The sequence below is a fragment of the Pteropus vampyrus genome, unplaced genomic scaffold (assembly GCF_000151845.1).
Source record: "Pteropus vampyrus isolate Shadow unplaced genomic scaffold, Pvam_2.0 Scaffold100, whole genome shotgun sequence".
In the NCBI taxonomy this organism is placed as follows: Eukaryota; Metazoa; Chordata; class Mammalia; order Chiroptera; family Pteropodidae; genus Pteropus; species Pteropus vampyrus.
The window spans coordinates 3,211,743-3,231,671 of NW_011888881.1; the positions used below are offsets into that span (position 1 = coordinate 3,211,743).

At 57.8% G+C, this 19,929-nt stretch overlaps 1 protein-coding gene across 1 annotated transcript in view; it reads left to right on the top strand.

Moving 5' to 3' along the window:
* Positions 1-19,929, top strand: part of CACNA2D2 (calcium voltage-gated channel auxiliary subunit alpha2delta 2) — a 156,056-nt gene that overhangs the window by 30,421 nt on the left and 105,706 nt on the right. The window contains exon 2 of the mRNA XM_011364753.1: positions 17,887-17,968. Within this exon, the coding sequence (XP_011363055.1) occupies positions 17,887-17,968 (82 nt within the window). The remainder of the gene's footprint in view (positions 1-17,886; positions 17,969-19,929) is intronic.

The window sequence follows — 19,929 nt, forward strand, 5'->3', positions numbered from 1 at the left end:
CTCGCCTTTTGCACCTGCCTTTGAGGTTAATGCCAGGGTTTGGCTGGGCAGACGCTGGCAGTGAGAAATAAAGCCGACTGATTGTTAGGACCAGCGTTTTGCAAACTTTTATGTCGGGAACAGCCTGAGTTAAGGCTGAGCTGGAAAGTTTGATCATCTACCAACTGGCTCCTGGACAGTCTGCAAAGGAAACACATAGAGGCTGTGTCCTTGTAATTCAAATTTTTGCAAATTGAATGCATTTAGATGCACCCGGGACTTGAGACTCTGAGAAGCTCGGTGAGTTCTTTGTGAAGCAAAGCATCTTTGCAAACGGCTCTTCCCTTATGGAGGACCTGGAGGGTGGGCGCAGACGTCAGGGCTCAGGCCAGTGGGAACCCTCGCTATGTGACCTTGGGCTGGCGGTTTCCCCTCTAGTGGGTGTTTTTCATCTGAACACTGAAGGGAGGGAGACAGGCATCCCTTTGGAGCATCTGCTGCAGATTCGGGGTCCTTGCTTCCAGCAAGACATTTGTGCAGTAGCTGCAGGTGATTTGGGGTATCAAATCTGGCTTGTTGATCCCGCATGTTCCTCTATTTGGGGGTTGTCCAGTGAAGGCACATCCTTTGAAGGATGACTTTTTGTCTACTAGGTCTTCATCAACAAGGCTCTCTGGGTGCCCCGTGCTGGGTGCTGGGTGCTGGCCCTTGAGGCTCTTGTGTGTCCCCTGAGCCGATGGGTTCCGTTGTCTGAGGGACTGTAAGTTTGCTTTCCTGGCGTTCTCAGGGTGTGTGTGCTGGCAGTGTGTGCTGGGATAGCCCGTCATCCTCAGCATTTCAGGAAGGGGCTTCTGCAAAGGGCGGAAGTGGCTGAGAGGGGCTTAAGAGCCTGTAGGGCCAACGGCTGTTCCTGTGGAAGCAAGGAGACCGGGCAGGACCATCTCCTTGGGCACTATGCTTGGTTCCCTGACCTGGGAAGGACATATTCCTGCCACAGAAGACCCCGGGGGCCCAGATACCTCCATCGTGCAGACAGGGAACTGATGTCTGAGGTGGCAGAAACGACCTTTCAGGCTCATTTCTACTGGCTGCACAAACTCTGTGCGCAGGACTCAGCCCCCAGTGCTCCATGCAGGCCGCTCGAGGTGTGGTCCCCATTCTGCAGTCTTTACACTATAATGTACAACAAGTTCTCTTAAAAACATCCCGACATGGGATGTGGGAGAATTGGAGGCGGCTCTGGCAAATCCCACAGAGCCAGGTGCCTGTGTGGAGGGAGGCCCCAGCTCCTGCAGTTCCTCTGGGGCAGGTCTCAATGCCCCTGGGCCATTTCAGAGTCAGTGAGGCTTTCAGGGGTACCCTTGGGAAGGACGGCTGTGTCACCGGGTGGGTATGAATGGGCCAGTGTGTCCCTGAGGTGGGTAGAGGCCCCTGCTCTCCTGCGAGTTTCCAGCCCGACATGGCATTTTAGCCTTGATAACTTCCCCCCACAGCCCGTGTTCTCCTCCCAGCGCTGTCTGAAATGCGGCGTTTGAAGCCTTAAAGGTCAGGCCTGGTGCCGCCACCAGTTCCAACAAACAACAAAACAACGCACCGAGGCCCTGCCCCCAACTGCATGTATTAGAGAAGAGAAACGAGAGGGCAGAACAGGCCCTGTGCTGGGGGTTCTCACAGATGGGCGTTTCTCCTTTCTCCCTGAGCTAAGGCCAGGTGGGCGTGGTGAGAACCTGGGCCCTCCCTTCTTTTGCTGGTCCCCCAGGCATGCTGCAGCGGCTCCCATTGAGGGTGAGCTATGACCTTACCCCAGAAGCCTACCTTAGGCAGAGCCCCACACCTCAGCCTAGCACTCGGGGCCCTGCCTGGGCTGGCTCCAGTCTCTGGCCACTAGCCCTATGAATATCCAGGCTCCAGACAGGCCCAGCCACTTGCAAGTCCTAGCAGGAGCTCCAGCCTCTGTACCTTCTGGCCTTCGCTCACCATGTCCCTGTCCCAACTGGCCTGCTCAGCCTGAATCCTGGGGCAAGGAGCCTTTTTGTCTGAGACCCTCCTCTGGCTTCCTGCCTCTTGTCGGCCTCTCCCCCAACCCTGTGCCATCTGCCCCAGCTCTGCCCCGTTTGCAGGGCCCCTCCAGGAGGAGGCATTGAGCTGCCCTCAAAAACTGAGTCTGAAGAGTGTATTTGGCTGCAAGGAAAAGAGGCTGCTCTGCATACACCTTGGCAACCACAGCGTGATGACTTTTTTCATCGTAGTTAGGCCCTCTGTCCCCTGACAGGGAGCCCAGAGGTGGGTGAGTGTAGGCTGCCCTGAGGATCAGGTCCTCACCTGCACTCTGCCGGGCCGGCCTCACTTTTAGTGTGGCTGTCTGCCCTTGGCCGACTTCCCTCATGGCTACAAGATGGCTGCCACAGCTCCAGGCATCACATGTACCAGGCCTTAGGAGTAAAAGAGAAAATGTATCCTCTGGGTTCTTCTTAAGAGGCTGGAAAAACCTCACCCAGAAAACCTCTAGCCCACTTCTCCTCACACCTCATTGGCTAGCACTGGGTCACATGTCTACTCTAAACCAATCACCAACAATCGGGAAGGTGCACTGTGATTCGTTCAGGCTAATCAGGATTTACCCTTGAGCTAGGGATGGGGTCACCTTGGGGCTGGAAGTGGCAGAGATTCTTGAAGACTTGGGTTTTGTTAGCAAGAAGGGGGGTAATGATGGAGAATGGGGAGGCAGTATCTGCTGCACATAAGAGACCTGAATATGGGGGCGAGGGCTGAGGAAGAAGGTGGGAAGGGCAGGGAAGGGAGGTGTCCATGCCGGAGGAAACGTTTGTAAAGAAAGTAGTTATTTTAACCACATCATCAGTCACTATGAGCTGGGCCCTGGGCGGTGTATTTCACATGTTATCCAATGAGATCGGCCCATCTTTAGTCCCATTTTACAGACAAGAAAAGTCGAGGTGGCAGGGACGAAGGATGCCGAAATCCCACAGATGGTGAGTGGTGCAGGTGGGATTCGCACCGGCACGGGGCTCTGAGCACCCGGCCACGGCCTCACGCAGCCCTTCTGCGGTTCGCCTCCGCCGAGTCCCCTGACCACGGGGCCCTTGTGGAGCCCCCACCCTTCCACTCTTCCATCGCACTTGTCCCTCTGCAAGGGCCGCCTCTCTCGTCGGGCCGAGGTCTGTGGAGCGTGGTTTCATGGGGGACACTGGCTTTCTCACGGCAATGGGGCACCCTGGGTTCCAGGAGGGAATGGGTGACTGAGAGGAAGCTCACAGAGGAGCCTGTCCTGCTCCTGAGGAGCAAGGCCATCGACTTGACCTTAGTGGGCCACAGCTGACGAAGTAACATGGCTGCGGCCAAAGGAGGGACTGAACTTGGCTGGGCGCTGCCTGCCAGGTTTCCTTCTCATCTTAGGCAGGGGCAGCTGCAAAGCACTTGCTCCTATTCGGTAGAGCAAGGACTGCGTATCATCGGTTGGCTCCCCATGCTCCAAGGAGGCCATGTACTCATGACCTGACCCCTGGCCCTTCCTGTTACTCTCCTCCGACCCCACCCTCGCCCGGGCCCCTGTCCAGCTCACTGTGGGAGTCTGGGTGCACCACCCGCCCTCCTCCTCTGAGCCTCAGTATCCTCACCATGTCCGGGCCCCCGCAGAGTGGTGGATCCTCTGTGGCTGATGGCAGTGCTCCCCGGCCACCCCATCCACGAGGCCATCATCTCTGTTCTCCTCTGTAAGCTGGTGCTATGGAGACCACAGCCGAGGGGGCTGCTTCTGGTGCACACGGGGCACGTACAGGGGGTGGTCTCTGCCCTCAGGACTCAGTGCCCACTAGGGGAGCAGTCGTCCCCTTCCATGGGGGTAGAACAAACACTTACTATGCACTGAGCATGGAATAAGCAGGGGAGAGGTTAGGTGGGCCGCAAAGGACCCTGCCAACCCCAAGCAGGACCCACCTGTGGTCTGGGTGACCTCTACCTGTCTCTTAGTGCCTGACTGGAAGTCGCTGTTCCCTGAAGCTTCCCCTGACTTCCCTGTGTGGGTCAGGGGCTTCCTCCGTTGCCTGAAGCCCACCCCGCCCCTCTGCCCCCTGCCATTCTTGTCCTGAGTAGACCTTGCTGCCTTCCCTTCAAGGCTGTGTTCCTGGGAGGGGCAGACAGTGGCCACTTGTCCTTGGTGGGGGCTCCAGGCCAGCACACACCAGGTGCTCAACAAATGTTTGCTGAGCAGAGAGCGTGTGCAGGTGTCCGCAAGCCAAGTTGGTTGAGTCTTTGAAACTGGAGCCGCTTTTACATGGTCTGGGATGGGGCTCCACTTAGACCTGTCTTTGCCGGTGCCACAGGGCACAGGCTGCCGCCCCCACCCTCCCGTGGCTCTCTTGCAAGGAGCTGCCCCACCCCAGGTGAAAGTGGGGTACAGGCTGTTATTGAATTGGTTGGGGGCAGGGCCTGCACATTAGCATTTCTCAGAGCCACCCAGGTGAGCCAAGGGAGAGAACCATGGTCACAGGGTATAGGGAGGTAAGCACAGGACACCTCCACTTAGCAAAGGGCACTGAGGCTCCCAGGCAACGGGGTTGGGGGCTGGCCTCCTGGTTCTGGGAATCTCCTGGTGTGGTACCTGTGAAAGCCAGCTGCTCCCAGATGCCTGTGCATGTGACCGTCCACGGCCTCTGGGGAGAGATTGCCAGGCTTCCTCTGCTGTCTGGACAAAGCCGTCCCAACTGCCTCTCTGCGTTGACATTTGCCCTACCCTACCCGCTGGCCACTCCACAACCTGCCCACGTTCAGGCCTCCCGACCGTGAGTTTACTCCCCACACCTTAGCGTGTGCCGGGCCTGCTCTGGGAGTTCACAGTCTGGGGGCATCGTCACTGAAGACCTGAAAGCGAGACCAAGTAACTCATAAGCATGCGTGGCTGGTGCTCTAAGTCGCATGCATCGAGTGGGGGCGGTGGGACAGACTGAGTTGTGACAGACCCTCTCAGGGTCCCTGCCGGAATCTGTGATTCTGGGCCTCCACAGTCAGGGCCATGGAGGCCCTGGGGAGAGCATCCAAAGCCATCTTCCTCTGAGGGTAAGTCACTGATGGGGACAAGGACGAGGGGCAGGAGTAGGGTAGGGGAGAGGCTCGCCTATGTTGATCCAGCCCCAGTTCCCAGCAGGTCCCATCCCTCTCCTGCTGACATGCTCACCAGGGCCGCTGCACCCCTGGGTGCACTGCCGCCCAGCACCTGGGACGCCGTGGGCTCTTCACGGCTCATGCCTGGGGCCTCGCCTGCCTGGGGCCTTGTGGCCCCAAGTTCCCCCCGCAGAGTGGCTTGGGAGGGGTTGCGGGGACAATCCCAGAGGTCATTAAGCCGGGTAATTTACATGGTGCTGGAGCCAGCACCAGGGAAATATATTTCACGGGTGATGGCTGGTGGCTTACAGAGGCCATTACTCTAACATGGAGACAGGTGGGGTCATCTCGGGGCCATCTAGAGGGACCCAGAGCCCTGGGCTCTGTTGGCCTAGCTGCACCCCGCCTGCTGCCTGCTAGACAGCCTGGTCCAGGGGACAACAATTGAGGAGGGGAGGAGCCGGAGGTCATAAAAAGAGCCCCATATGTGGCCTTGTTTGTCATTTGTGCCTTAGTTTCCTAATCTTTAAGATGGGATCATATTTCCTATGTTGTATAGTTGTGAGGATGGAGCCAGTCATTCATCCAGCAATTTTTTGAGCACCTACCGTGTGCCAGGCCCTGTACTCAAGAGATGACGTTTTAGCGACAACATCTGTGTCAAAAATTACCAGGAAAATGGCGAGCTCTTTGTACTTGTGTGCATCTCTGATTGGAGTGGCATCAGGAGGGTCTTATTGCTGGAGCCCCGTCTAACTGGGGGAGGGGGTTATAACACGATCCCCAACCTCTAACATGTACTGGGCTGAGGCTCAGCGCTCTCTGCTGCCCCGGGGATTGAGAGCACAAGTGACAAAGAGCAGAGTGAATGTTAGGCGGCCTGGCAGGCAGCCCAAGGCCTCCTCCCCAGATGGAGAGCTCCTGGTAGGGGCCGTGTGTTAAGTGCCTCTCTCAGCAAGGCAAGCAGTCGCTAACCTTGGTTTAAATAAAATTTACAAAGTCGATAGGCAACCATTTCGAGCATTGCTATTCTCATCCGAGAAATGGGGAGAGGCAGCTCGCCCCTTTCTCACAGACTGGCCTTGGGGACATGCGAGCTGGGCTGGTAAACACAGATCCAGTGCCACGTTGGGGTGGCCCCCGCAGGTCAGTCAGTGCAAGGGAGATACAGGGTCTGGAGTGAGCTGTGTTCAGGTGCCAGGCAGGGCTGTGGGGCAGTGTGTGGGCCTGGCCACGCGGGCTGTGCCTAGAGAAACCCCGAGTCAGCCTGAGCCTCCCGCCACTGCACGCTCTCCTGGGCCGTGCCACTCCGCTGGGGGCCCAGTCATTCCTTCCGCAGACACTCACCGCACTCTGCTGTTCCTTCGTTCCTTCAACACACAGGAGTATCTGCTCTGCCCCCGGCACTGGCAGGGGACAGGCGAGGGAGGCGACACAGAGGACATACATGTTAGAAGGTGATGAGAGCCGTGCAGAAGGAATAGGGCGAATTGGGCGGAGCTTACAGTTTAACTAGGGGTTGGGGGGCCAGAATAGAAATTTGAGAAGAGCCTGGAAAGAGTGGAGAATGGGAGCCATGCGGATATCCGGAAGATGAGTGTTCCAAGCAGAGGAATGGCCAGTGCAAAGGCCCTGAGGTGGAATGTGGTTAGAGCAGGAGAGGAAGGAGGACTGGGAGGAAAGGAGGGCAGAGGACAGTGGAGGCCAGGTCAGGCAGGGCCATTAAATTAGCATGAGTCTGGCCATTCCTTTGAGCGAGGTGGGAATCATGGGAGGGGGCTGAGCAGGGGAGGAACATGACCAGGGTGGTAGCCATGGTGGTGGCGAAACCTGCCAGTGGTCTTGGTGTGAGAGAGAGAGAGGGGTCCTGGGCGACCCCAGGGTGTTTAGCTTCAGCAGCTGGAAGGACAGAGTTGTCCCCAGCTCAGTCGGAGGAGGCTGGGGAAGAGTAGGTGCAGGTGATCAGGTATTGGACAAGTTGAGTAGATGTGTAGGTGGAGATGCGTCTGAACCGATGTGTGTGCCTCTGGAGGGGTCCTGGCCAAGCTGTGCCTGCCCAGGCTAGGTGCCAAGGACTGAGCAGAGAGCCCTGCTCTGTGAGCCCTTGCTTCCCCATCCACTGCCTGGGCCTGCTGCCCTCATCTCTCCACTGTCAGGAGCCCAACGCCCTCCACCAGCCAGCACGGGGAGGTGCTCACGTGAGGCTGGAATTCTGCAGGCTCAGTCTGGGAGGGCAGCCTGCTTTGGTGCCCATGGTTGGTCTGCATTGTTCACGGACATCAACCTGGGCAGAGCTCACTGCTGGGCCTTGCACGTGCCCTACCCTCTGTCTGGACTTCCCTCCAGCCCTGCAGCCGTGCTCGCTTCACCTGGCAGACCCCTAGGTTGGGTCAGGCCCCTGGTCATGCATCCCAGCCCCCCAAGGCTCACTGGATGTCTCTTCCTTCCACTCATTCATCGGGTCCAGATCAGATCCTTTGCTCTTCTTGAATTCTAATCTCCTGAGGGCAGGCCACTGTGTCCCTTCCCAGTGCTCAGCCTGGAGCCTGGCTCATAACCACATGAATGAATGAATGAATGAATGAATGAACGAACGAACGAATGAACGAATGAACGAACGAACTTATGAACTGGGAGTGGCTGAACTAGTAGGGAATTTGCAGATTGGAAATACTTGCAGAACATTGTGTCAGCGATAAGGCCTGCTGGGTTTGCCTAACTGCTTTTCTTCAAGCCATCCCGGAGGATGACCCAGGCTCACCAGGCAGAATGGCTCCCCTTGGCCTGGCCACCTCAGAAGGAGCTGTGGCTGCTGAGGCGGCACCTGAATCCCCCTCCTCACTGCAGCTATGGGTCCCACACAGCCCACCGAGGGGCTTGGCATTGCTAAAGGATTCACCATGGAGGGAGCACCGGCGAGTAACCTGCAGTCACGTTCAATTTACATGCAGCTTGGCTTCGTCCTGAGACGCCAGGCACTAGCGAAAAGCAAATCCCAGAGGGAAGGGGGCATTCTCCCCCTGCCTGGTCCAGGCTCCCTCAGGGGGATCTGCACGGCTGAGACAACATTCCTACAGCAGCACAGCTCTGGTGGGGTACCAGGGAGGACTTCCCAGCTTTGTCCGGCTTGGGGAAGGAGTGGGGACCCTGATGTGGAGCTGGGCTCCTTCTCAAAGCTGGAAAAGGTCATAAATGAGGTTTGGCCCTTACCTGCCACATGTTTCCTGTTTTAAATCTTGGCTGTTGGAGTCCACCTTGGGATTAGGGAGGCCTAATGACGTAAGGGACGGGGACGGGGCTCCGGAGCCATACTTTGCTAGGTTCAAATTCTGGTTCAACACAGACTGGCTATGTGGCCTTGGGTGTGTTCTTCACTCTCTAGGCCGCAGAGTCTTCATCCGCGAAGTGGACCCGAATTGTTCTACACCTAGCCAACGGCGTGACGTGCCTTCAGTGAGAGTCACACACATAGCACCCAGCACACAGTGGGTGCCCTGCGTCACCAGTTCCTTTCCTGGGTGCTCTGCTGCCTGCTGGAGTTAGAGCCCCTTTCCCAGCCCTGCCTGCCAGTCTCTCCCACTGCAAGCGAGGTGGGCAGGGCAGGCACTAGTCCGGTGTGTGTAAGGGCAGGATGTTCAGATAAATCTAATCCCAGGTGTTTCTAGAAGATTCTTTTTTGCCAGGCTGCAAGCTAAGCTCTGCAGGGAGCTCGTTGATGGACTAGCCTGCAGCTCCAGCCTAAAGCAAGGGTCAGTATAGCGAGGTGAGGACTATAGGTTTGGGAGAGGGGCGGGGGAAACCCAGGAAGGCTTCTTGGTGGAGGTAGAAGAGGAACAAGGCCAGAGAACAAAGCTGGTCCTACTAGGTTGAGTTCTGGTCTTTGTTCCACCTCTCCTCTCTACCTAGGTGTCCTCCGGTGGCCTGCCAGCTCCCACAGGGACATCTCTACCCTGAGGAAGAATAGAGGATCCTGGGGTGGGGGTGAGGGGTCTCTGTTCTCCTCAAGACGCAGGAGGCTGTATTGAGGATACACACAGAGGACGGCTATTTGTGGCTCAGCGAGGATTTGACTCATGCTGGGGGGTGGGGAGGGTGTGCGGGAGGGGAGATGGGGACATGTGAATGACAGAATCTGACCGTACTGGTTAATGACACGTGCACGCGGCCTGTGTTGCCAGCTCCAGTCAGGCTTCAGCTACTGGTGTGGGGCAAAGACTAGCTGCTGGAGCTCCTGGGTCCTCCCTGACTCACCTGATGACCTTAACAGGTGGCTCAACTCTCCTGTGCACCTCCTGAGACCAGGCTTGGGCATGGCACACAGTACAGTGGCTGAGCCAATATATCCACCTCCTGAGATCCAGCCTCGCTGAACCTCAGTTTGCCTGTTTGTTCAATGGGCCTGAGCAGGGGTTAAATTCTCATTGTGCCTGACTACCTGGAGAATGTGCTAGGGAGAGAAGGAGGTGCTGTAGACCCCAAAATGCCCATGACCTATCTGTGTCAATGACTAGGTGGTTCCGGGCCTGGGGAGCAGATGAGGGTCCCGGGCAGGTAGCTGGCAGATACCCCACGTCTCTGGCCTGGACCCTCTGCTTTGCTCTGGGGAGGCCTCAGCTAGTTCATGAACTACTCTTGCTCATTGCTAAGGGTGACAGAGAGAGCAGAGGGACAGCCCGGGGCGGACTTCTCACACTTTCATCTGGCTGCTTGGAAGAAGTGGCCGCACCAGTACCCGGCCCTTCTGGAAGAGCCATGAATTATGCACAGAAGCCACAGGCCTGGGCAGGCCCATCATAAGTGAGCTTTAATAATTCATAGGGAGAGGAGCCAGGGAAAGGGAAGGCCTCTTGGGGCGGCCTCCGCACTCCGCAGGCTTCCGCCGCCCAGCCCACCTGTCTGCTCCTGTGGCTGGCCTCGTACGGGCTGGGGCGGGTGGCGGGGGGTGGGTGGGGTCCCCTGACTCTGGGAGATGTATCCACTCAGCAAATGGCCTGTTCTTGCAGGCCGGAGAGCAGGAGCCTCCTCCCTCAGGGCTCCCAGGCCAGGGCAGAGGCCGACAGTAACCGGAGGCCCGGCGGAGCGCTAGGTAGAACAGTCAACCCAGGCGGGCACACGGGTCAGTCACTGCCTGCGGAGGGGCGCCCCTTCGAATGGGGGGCGAGGTGGGCTTCATCGAGTGGGTGATGTGTGTGCGGAGACCTGAGGAAAGATCGATCCAGGCGGAGGGGACGGCGTGGGCCGGGGTCTGCCCAGGGCTCACTGCAGCGCAGTATGCGGTGCGGAGGCCGGCGGGCTGGCGACTGCCCTCGTCTTGGAGACAGGTGTGGTGGCCCAGGCCAGGCTGGGGCCCAGGAAGGTGGTAGGCAGTGGGCAGATTCCGGCACAGTGTGACTGTGACGCCAACAGGACTGGCTGATATTTTGGATGTGGGTGTGAGAAAAAGCAGGGTCTAGGTCACCCTGAGGCTTTTGGCCTGAACGGAGGGACCTGTCATCTGCTGAGCCAGGGGAAGTGGTGGGTGGGGCAGTGAGGATCCACAGGGAGGTGAGGGTCTCGGTTTGGGGCACATTTAGTTAGAGACGCCCTGAGAAGAGATGGGTGTCATCCTGACAGGCGTTCATTAGCTGTGACACCTTAGCCACATCACTCAATTGCTCTGTGCCTCAGTTTCCCCTTCTGAAGACTGGGGGGATGGTCTGACTGCTGTGCAGATGAATTAAGGTAGTGCCGTGAGAGCCCTGGCTTGTCACTGCTGTGACACCTGGCTCACAGGTGCAGGCCCCGGGCAGGAAGGCCCCAATCAGACCCCTTGGGAAATGGATCCCCAGGTCAGCTTCAGGCCACCCCTTTTTGGGCAAAGAGGGAAACTGAGACCTGGAGGAGCCAAACTGTAGAGCTGGGTGTGGAATGCGAAGCAGGCCCTGCCTGGTGCCTGACAGGGGCTGGTAGAGCGACAGCCCTGGGCCCCTCGCTACCCGGCCATCTGTCACCCTGGCCGAGCCCTCCGACCTCTCCCACAGACAAGCCTTTTCCTTCCTGTGCTGCGCCTTCCAGCTCCCCTGTTCCTTGGTGCTACAGGGGTTGCTGAGGCAAAATGCAGCCCATGGAAACTGGCACAGCCCCCCTTAAGGGCTTCTCCATGGTTCAGACACCACGTTTGTGCTTTCACCTTGAGGCGAAAGGATGTTATGAAGGTCACACAGCTAACTGTGATGGAAACAGAAGTCAGACCCGGATGGGCCTTCCATGCTGTCCTCCTCACCGATGCTGGAAAGCTTTGTCCTCAGCCCGCACACCTGGCTTGCCTCATCCATACAGTCCTCCCTGATTGCTGGTGCCCCTGTGGGCCCTCTGGCCTGCACTGATGGTGAGGATTGAGGCAGAGTGCTGTGGCCATTTGCTGTATGAACTTGGACACTTCATCTCTCTCTGGGCCAAGTGGGCTGCCTGGCTCGCCCGGCTCTGGGTGACGCTGCTCCCTGGCTCCAAGCCTCCCCTCCTTGGCTCCTTCCCTCCCCCATCAGGCTATTAGGAGTAAACACTAGGGCCTAATTAAAGCCAGATGACTGGTCACTGTTAGTCTGAGTGTGTGGGGAGCCGGGGGAGGGCACAGGCTTCCGACTAGAAGGAGAGCTTTCTTCCTGGCAAAGAAGGAGAAAGGACAGCCCGTAATTAATAACCTCATTAAACAGCAGTATTTGGGCAGGGTCCCAAGACACACGTAGTTGAGGCCCATGTATCTGGACTAATTCACACTTCGGCAGCACTAGCCCCTCCCCAGCCCCAGGGTGTCCCTGTGTGCCTGGGATGGTGGTGGGGGTGGGCACAGTGCTCCTGGGGGCACCGTGTCACTCACGCTAAGAGTTCCTTTAGCTGTTGAAGATGAGCTTGTCTCTTTGAGTCCCATGCCTCAGTTTACCTGTTTATGAAATGGTGGGTGGCTAGCAGAGACCCCTGTCCCGCTGTGAGTCGGCGGAGCTGGCATCGTCCGTCTCCCCCTGGCCTCAGTCTTCCCTCTGTGGTTTGTGCACACGAGGCCACTGCTGACGAGGTCTTCACCTCTGGCCACTCTGACCCCAGCTGGCCTCTCGGGGGTGAACGACCTTGGCTAGACTTGCCCTCTGCCCGCCCTTGGTTCGTAGGAGATTGTAATCAAATCAGGGTCGGGGGGCCTACCCTGGGCTTTGAACCTCGAAAAGTGCTGAGGCCCAAGAGCCTTCTTTCCTAAGCAGACAAGCAGGAAGGAGGCCCTGCCCTTCCTGAGGGCTGTCCCCTGTGTTGGGGTCTCTGAGGCAGTGTGGGGGTGCTACAGCCCACGTGAAAGACCCAGTCTAAGGAGGAGGCGCGGCCATCCCACGCCTGGTGAGCTGCAGGTCTGCGGAAGGAGGCTGGGCTGTGGGAGAGCAGCCTTACCATCTGGACGGGTCTGTGTGCGCGTGAGTCCCGTCCACGGCAGTGGCTTCCATCTGCCTCCTCTTTGGGTCCTGGGAGGTAAACAAGTAGTGAGCCTTGTCTCCATTTTCCAGGCGGGAAAACTGAGGCCTAAGGAGGCACACCTGGTCCAGGTCTCGGATGAGCCAGGGCTGGATCTGGGCACTCAGTCTAGCTAGAGAGGGACCTCTACCGAGTGGTCAGGGAGGACTCTTCAGGGTAGGTGGCTCTGGAGACGCCACAGTCCTGGGGTGCAGCCTTGAGCTTCCTGCCATTTGTAGCAGGGCTGTGGCCTAGGGGAGGGCCTGGCTGTGTCCCAAGCCCTGCTTCAGGTGGCCATGGGATGGGGTCAGCCTAACGCAGAGGCCCTCTACTCACCGTCTTCTTGCCCTGTCTTTCCCCTTCAGAAGGCTGAGAAGGCATCGAGGTGGGAAGTGATAGGCCAGCTGAAACATAATCAGAATCATTAAATAGCACTTTATTTTAAATCGTCGCCTACCCCGGAGCTGGGAGAATAATTGGCCAGCCTGTCACAAGAGAAGCAGGAGACCTGTGGGCCCCCCCATCGCCAAGTTTGGCTCACAGTGCCCTTGGCAGCAAGTGGCCTCCGCTGTGCCTGCTCCCCACACCCCTCGCCTGCCCCAACCTAGTGCTGTCCTGCCACCCACCCCTCCTGCTGTGGGGAGGGCTGTAGACTGCCCCTAAGCCCCTAGCGGTATGGGGTTTATTCAGGCAGTCTGCCTGGCAGAGGTAGACTTGGGGGTCCCAAGACCTTGGTCTCTCCTGGGCCACCCCCGTCTGCTCTTGAACAAAGCCCTCCCCCTCCTCTTGTCCCTCTGCAGGGTCCAGCTGCCCACACCCACCCGTGCCCTCTGAGGGTGAACCTGCAGTGTCACCTGTCTTTGGTTTTTTGATTTGTTTAATTATAGATGAGTTTTCTGCATAATTTATTCCAAAAGCCTGGATTATACTGTACAATTAAATCACATTCTGATCAACAACTTCACGTATAAAATTAACAACTGGCAACAGTTTAATCTGTGCTGCCGCATCTGTAGGGAGGCTCTCCCCCCCTCCTCCTCCCCTTCCATCTTCCCCCTCCCTCCCCCTCTCCTCCCCTTCCTCTCTCCTCCCCTCCTCCTCCATTCCTGTCTTCTCCCTCCTCTTAGCCCTGTCCCGCCTCCCCTCTGGGGGGCACCTGTGCAGCTGGCAGCCCCCACCTGAGTGCTCTGTAGTTTGACCAGGGTCCTCCCCAGCCTTCTGGCTGGGGTTTCAATGGATCTGTCTGAGAAAGGGGGTCCGAAGCTCCTTACCCCACACACAGATGACTCTGTTCCCCTGCCTGCTGGTGACGCCCTTCCCCCTTCCCACATCCTCTTGGTCTGAACGTGCCCTCGAGACTAAGGCGTGGTGTCCCATGGCAGCTGGTGTCAGCCCTTTCCCACTGGGCTGCCTTCAGCCGGTCTTGGGACACACGCACCTTTGCCCTGTGCCTGCTCCCGGCCTCTCTCAGCTGGGGAGCAGGGGGTTGCAGGAAGCCATTAAGGGACTCCTTTCCACAGCACCCTCCCTCCGCGCCCCCCTCTCCTCAAGGGCAGGCATTTATGGGAGATTTCCTGAGTGCTGGGGGCACTGCACTGGATGAGCTTCTAAGGCTCAGGGGGCTGCCCAATAGTAATACTGCCCATCAAAGTCATCATGTGGATTTGGCCATTGCTCAGCCACTCATTAGGATCCCTGTTCCTAGGCAGGGGTCACGCAGCTGGTAGAAGTGGCCTTTCCCGGAGGCTCATCTGGGGGCCATGGCCGATGGAGCCAGGCAGACAGGTCTGGCTTCTCTCTATAGTATACGGCCCTGCACCCATCCTTGCCAGTAGCCTCGGTTTCCTTGTTTGTGAAGTGGGGGTGCGGTGCCTGGACCCGCCTAGGTTCGGGCACATTGGAGACCATGGCGGTGCTTGGCTCTGCCCTTAGCCTCTCGTGCCCACAGCAATCATGCCGGCTGCAGCCCCTGGGTGCACGTGCCTCCTCACAGACTCTCTCTCTCTCACTTGCTAATTTGGCACTTAGAGACACTTGGAGATGAGCAGAGTCATCTCAAGGAAAAGCGTGGAAAATCACAGGGAAGCGGGGAGCCAACAGGTGGGTCCACCCTGTTGGGAGGGTGACCCATGGACCACACTGTCTGACAAGGGAGGCATTGACAGAGCCGGGCACTTGGGTCCAGGTTGATAGGAGCCCAGGCAAGATTTGGGCCAATTGCCTTTGATCCACTGGGACCGTGGATCCTTCTAGAGCGCCTATGCCCTTCTGCTGGGGTGACGACAACTGTACCTGGCCAGGGTTAGCCTCAGCTTGGTGGGACAGGACACTGCAGGTACCTAATTGACTCCTGGCCCTCTCAATCCCACGTGTCACCCCTTGGAGCCAGCACTGGGACCCCAGCCAAACCCCGGAACCCACAAAGTCCTATCTCTGCGACGATGAAGTGAATGATCTGTCATGTTCTTTTAAACTCCTGGGCACATGTATTGCTTTCCTAATTGGGTCTGGTTTAGGTGAGTAATCAGAGTAACTTGTTTGCCCTGCGTCGTGATGGTCTGGGGCCTGGGGTCTACCCATCAGTCCCAGCATGCCAGACCAAGGGCTAGAGCCACTCCTAAACCCCGGATGGGCGTGTGTCCTGATGTGTCATCGGTGGGCCAGACCTTGCAGCCCATAGCAGAGTTTAGAGCTGCTCAGCCTGGGAGTGGGAATGGGGAGACTTGTGTACATGTGTGTGCACACGTGCATTCATGTGTGAGGGTAGGGGCCAGGGAGGGAAGAAGGGAGGGAGAGTGAGTGTTTTGGGGAAGAATTGGACTTTATCCTGATTTGGCTCTTCTAAAAAATTTTTTAGTGTTGAAATAGCGTTTTGGGTTTTTTTTTTTTTTGATGATGAAATGATGGTGATTATAATAATAATAATGTGTTGTCTGAGCAAAATAAAAACTTGGCATCCATGCCTGTTCTTCCAATTAATTTTCTTTTACTTATCTATGAAATCCTAGAACCGAAGACCTATAGATATACTAGAAAAGAGTCAACAGCCTGGGATTGAATCAGTGCTGTGCTGGTAAATGTTTACAGTTTTCTCTCCAGGGGGAAAAAAACTGTGATTGGCAGCATTTGCCGATTTATAAATATTCCCACTATGGCTGATTTCAAGCTCCCAAGGCGATGACACCGAATGCAGAATTGGGAAGAGGTACACTCTGTTGTTTCTTGCAGACTCCACCCCTGGGTCAGGTTTTATGGTCACCACTTCTTGGGTGGGTGACCTTGGGCAGGTCACCTAAAGCCGCTGTGCCTGTTTCCTCATCTGTAAGTTCAGGATGATGATGCTTGCTTCTTTGTGAGGATTGAAGGTGAGAGCAGGTGACATGCTGGCACCACACCTTGTACTTAGTGGGGTGCTCTTGTACATATCGGTTTTAGGAAAGATTATGGTTGGCATTCTGTCCCTTAGACCAACGAATGGCTGAAGTCAGGGTCAGAACCAGATCAGAGCTAATGATCCCCTTGGGGATCAGCTCCTTGACCTCACCTGTCCACCTGCCCAGCTGGACATAGGACTGCGTGGCAGCCCATCTTAACATTAACCCCCTGGGCTCCATCTCAGGACCATGAAACAGCCACCTGCTACACCGTCCACCCACAGCCAGGGCCAAGCGGTCCGCACCGAGTGGACAGGGGCCGGGGCCAAGCAGGCTCTCCATTCTCTGCGGGGCTTTGCCCTTCCCGGCTGGTGGCTGAGGCCTGATTGCCCTTTGTGCCTGGCCTGCAGCCTGGCCTCCTCCGGGCTCCAGTTAGCTTTCCCCTGAGGTGGAGAGTGGAGGTGGACATCAGGCCATGGCTCAGCCAGTAACAAGCCGAAGCTAATACCTTTTCTTCTGATGTTGATTTTTTTTTTCATCATGGTCCTGACATTCAGCTTGGCAAATTGCAATTAGTGATCCGCCCGCCTCCTGCTCTGAGTTCCCATGCCAACCGACCCAGGCACACACAATGGCACGGGCCCAGCCCCCCAGCCACAGGCCTGAGGAGGGATGTGGGGCAGAGGCAAGCTCTTCTGACCCCTGGAGCTAGAAGAGTCATGGCCCCACATGGCTCTAGGGAATACAGAGAGGTAGCAGGCCCCGGGCAGGTACTGGGGCCAGACTCAGTCTCCTGGATCCCATGGCTCCTGGGGTGGCTCTCCAGAGGCTGGGGGGCTGGCACCACCCCTTCTTTACCTTGCCCTATGGGGTGCGTTTGATTTGTAGCATATTTAGATCTTCATGATAATTTTCCTGTGAGTCCTCGCTGGAAAGGCCCCGTTCTGTGTCTGTGGGTGGGGAAGTTGAGATGCCTTTTCAGATGCGTTAGGACGGGGGTCCTGGTCACGGCAGACATGCCTGTGGCAGCGTGGACGACATCTCTCCGGCCAGCCCCTTTGCTTACCTGATCTGGCACTGCCTGCAGGAGGGTCACAGGTTAGAACCCGGGCCAGGCCTCTCCCCAGATACCCTTCCTGTCCATGGGCGTATTCTGAGAAGACAGGGACATGGGTCCATGTGGCCACCTGTCCGCTCCAAAGGTCCCTGTGCAGCACCCTCGACCCGCCTGTCCTCATGGGCCCTTCCGTACCCTGTGAAGTGGCGCCAGTGTGGAGGAGACCTGCTCAGGCCGGTGGCTCAGGTGAAGGACTCATGGGACTTGCCGGGTCCCCAGAAGGGGGTGGGATGGTCTGAACCGTACCCGCGCGTGGGTGGGTCATGTGGGGCATCCAGCGACGTACCCCAGATAAACACCTGTTTACCAGGGTGCTGGGAAGGCCAGGGCCGTCTGCGCCAGGGGCTCCCCGGGTCCGCTACTCAGAGGAAGCCCGGAGGAGCAGGAGTCTGCCCCGGGTCACACGGTGACTTGGTGGTGGCAGCAGCGACTCATGTTCCCTCCCCTTCCCCACATCCCACCCAGCCTTGGGGACAGGATGCTCCAAGATCCAGGAGGCAGCCCTGGCTCGCTCACGTCCCCCTCCTCCCTGGTGTCCTGCGTCCCCGTGTTCAGAGCAGCAGTATCAGGGGGTCGGCTCGTCACAGTGGAAAACAGTCCCCTTCAGGCTTCTTGGAGCCGTCGGACTCCCTCGGTGCCTTTAAACAACAGCCCGTCCCCTCCCTGGCGTCCAAGGAGCCCTGGGCCTCGGGGTCTCCGTTTCAAAGGGGTCACAGGCGCACTCCGGTTCCTGAAGGGCGGCTGCCGCTGGGCACCCCAGGGTGGCTGGGCCGGGCGGTGCCAGCACCAGGCGGGCCCTCCTGATGTCTCTGTCCTCTCACGCAGGGTGCAGCACTGGGCCCGGCGCCTGGAGCAGGAGATTGACGGCGTGATGCGGATCTTTGGGGGCGTCCAGCAGCTCCGCGAGGTAAGCCTGCAGCCAAGGGCTTTCCCTCGGGGACCCTCCTCCGGGTGGGGCTGAGGGAAGGGCCTCGGAAATAAGGAGTGAGGCAGGTGAGCCAGCGCGGTGGGACACTGATGGACCCATGGGTGCAGGTGGGGACGCAACTAGAAAAACTGACTCCTTGGGGGCTCGGCCTGCTCTTGCCGAGGTGGCTGTGCACAAGCGGCATCCGACTGGCTCGGGTGTCAGGCTTTGCAGGTTTTCAGATGCACGAGGTCTGTGTCTGGGGTGCAAGGCCAGGCCCCGGACGGTCCAGCAGATGCAGTTGTGCACGCGAGCCAGAGGGACCGTCCACACAGTGAGTGGTGGCCAGGCCACACAACCCCGGGGGAGCAGCGCCACCCCTCAAGGCGTTGTCACATGCGAGATGAGACGAGTTGAAAGCCTAGATGAGACGAGTTGAAAGCCGGTGCTTGGCGAGATGAGGGATCAGGGGACGGGAGGGGTGATTGATTAGACGGGAGCAACCACATTCATCTGGGAGATTATGTTAATGTTTGAAATAGTGATGTGAAGACTAGGCCATTAGTCACCCCCAGAAGGCTGCAAAATGTGTCCCTGTCAGGCTCCTGAGCCGTCGTCGCTCTTTCTGTACAGACCCAGAGGCTGGGAGAGCTGAGCGCTGGGAGGGGCTGGGGTGGGACTCCCAGGTCGGCTCAGACTTCCAGAAGCTCGTTGCTGGGGGCTGGGACGGAAAGGTGCAACGGGATTGGCGGGCATTTCCTGCCAACGATTGTCCCGAGAACGGCAGAGTAAATGCAGTTCCTGTTGGGGAGTCCAGGCCCGGAGCTCGGTGGCGAGATCCAGCACTGCGTTCCTGTCACCCCTCTCGGTCGCAGCTGTAGCTCCTGTGAGGCGGTTGCCACGGGGTGTGGTCCTCGGCCCTTTCCCCACGCTTAGTTGACAGCGGGCGCCCAGGAAATGGGGGCGGCAGTGAGTGTGTTGCCGTGGGCTGGGGACGTAGGACCTCTGGCACAGGGTGGGGCTGATCAGGGGTGTCTAACGAGGTGGTAACATGGCAGGGAGAGGGAGGCTGGGTCTGGAGGTCAAAGCCACCCACTTGCTGGGTGTCCCCCTGTGGCGGCCCGGCCTCTCCGAACGTCCCTTCCCCGGTTCTGGGGCCCGAATTGCACTCACCTCACCCCACTCTCTCCTCGTGAACTCTCCCTGGCTCAGCCGAGCTCGGAAGCCAGCAGAGCTTTCCAGAGAAAAGAAGCGTAGGAAAAGCTGTTCCAGAGCAGAAGTCAATTTATGCTCCGGCATCGCACCCGGCACTAACTTGGTCCTCAGCGGTCACTGTCAAGTGCAGCCGTGTAGGTGACTGAAGAAATGATAGTTCCTTGGATGTGTCCAAGTTTTGCGTCTGGACGTAGGATGCACCTAATATAAGGCGTTAACCCTGCACCGACAGTCAAGAATTGTCCATGCTTTGAATTCACACCTGGAGGACCGTGTTAGTTCGTAGTCACCGTCAGCTCAGACCCAGAAAGTTTGCCAATGAGCAATCAATGTACACATTTCGTGCCTGAGATTCCATTCTGTCCAAGCCTCTGAGCTTCCTGGACGGCGAGGACCAGAGATGGAATCCCAGCTCAGCGTAGCCGCTGGGTGCTCGTGGGCGAGTCCCGGACCCTCTCTGGTCCTCGTTCTCGGTCTGTGGCGTGGCTAGGAGGTCTGGCTGGAGGATGGGATGGTCAGAATGGCAGTGGACAAACTGACACAGATACACCCCGTTTTCTAGAAGTCAGGTTTGAATTCCCCTCGTTGATCCTTTTCACTCCTAGGATGTGTTCTCTTTCCAATGGCAGCGAGCAATTCCAGACACTTTCACTGAGCCGCACCCTCAGCCGCACCCGCCCCACCGGGACCCCGGGCTCTGGATTCCTGTTCTAGGGGGCTCCTCTGGCTCTGCCTCTCCTCTCGGA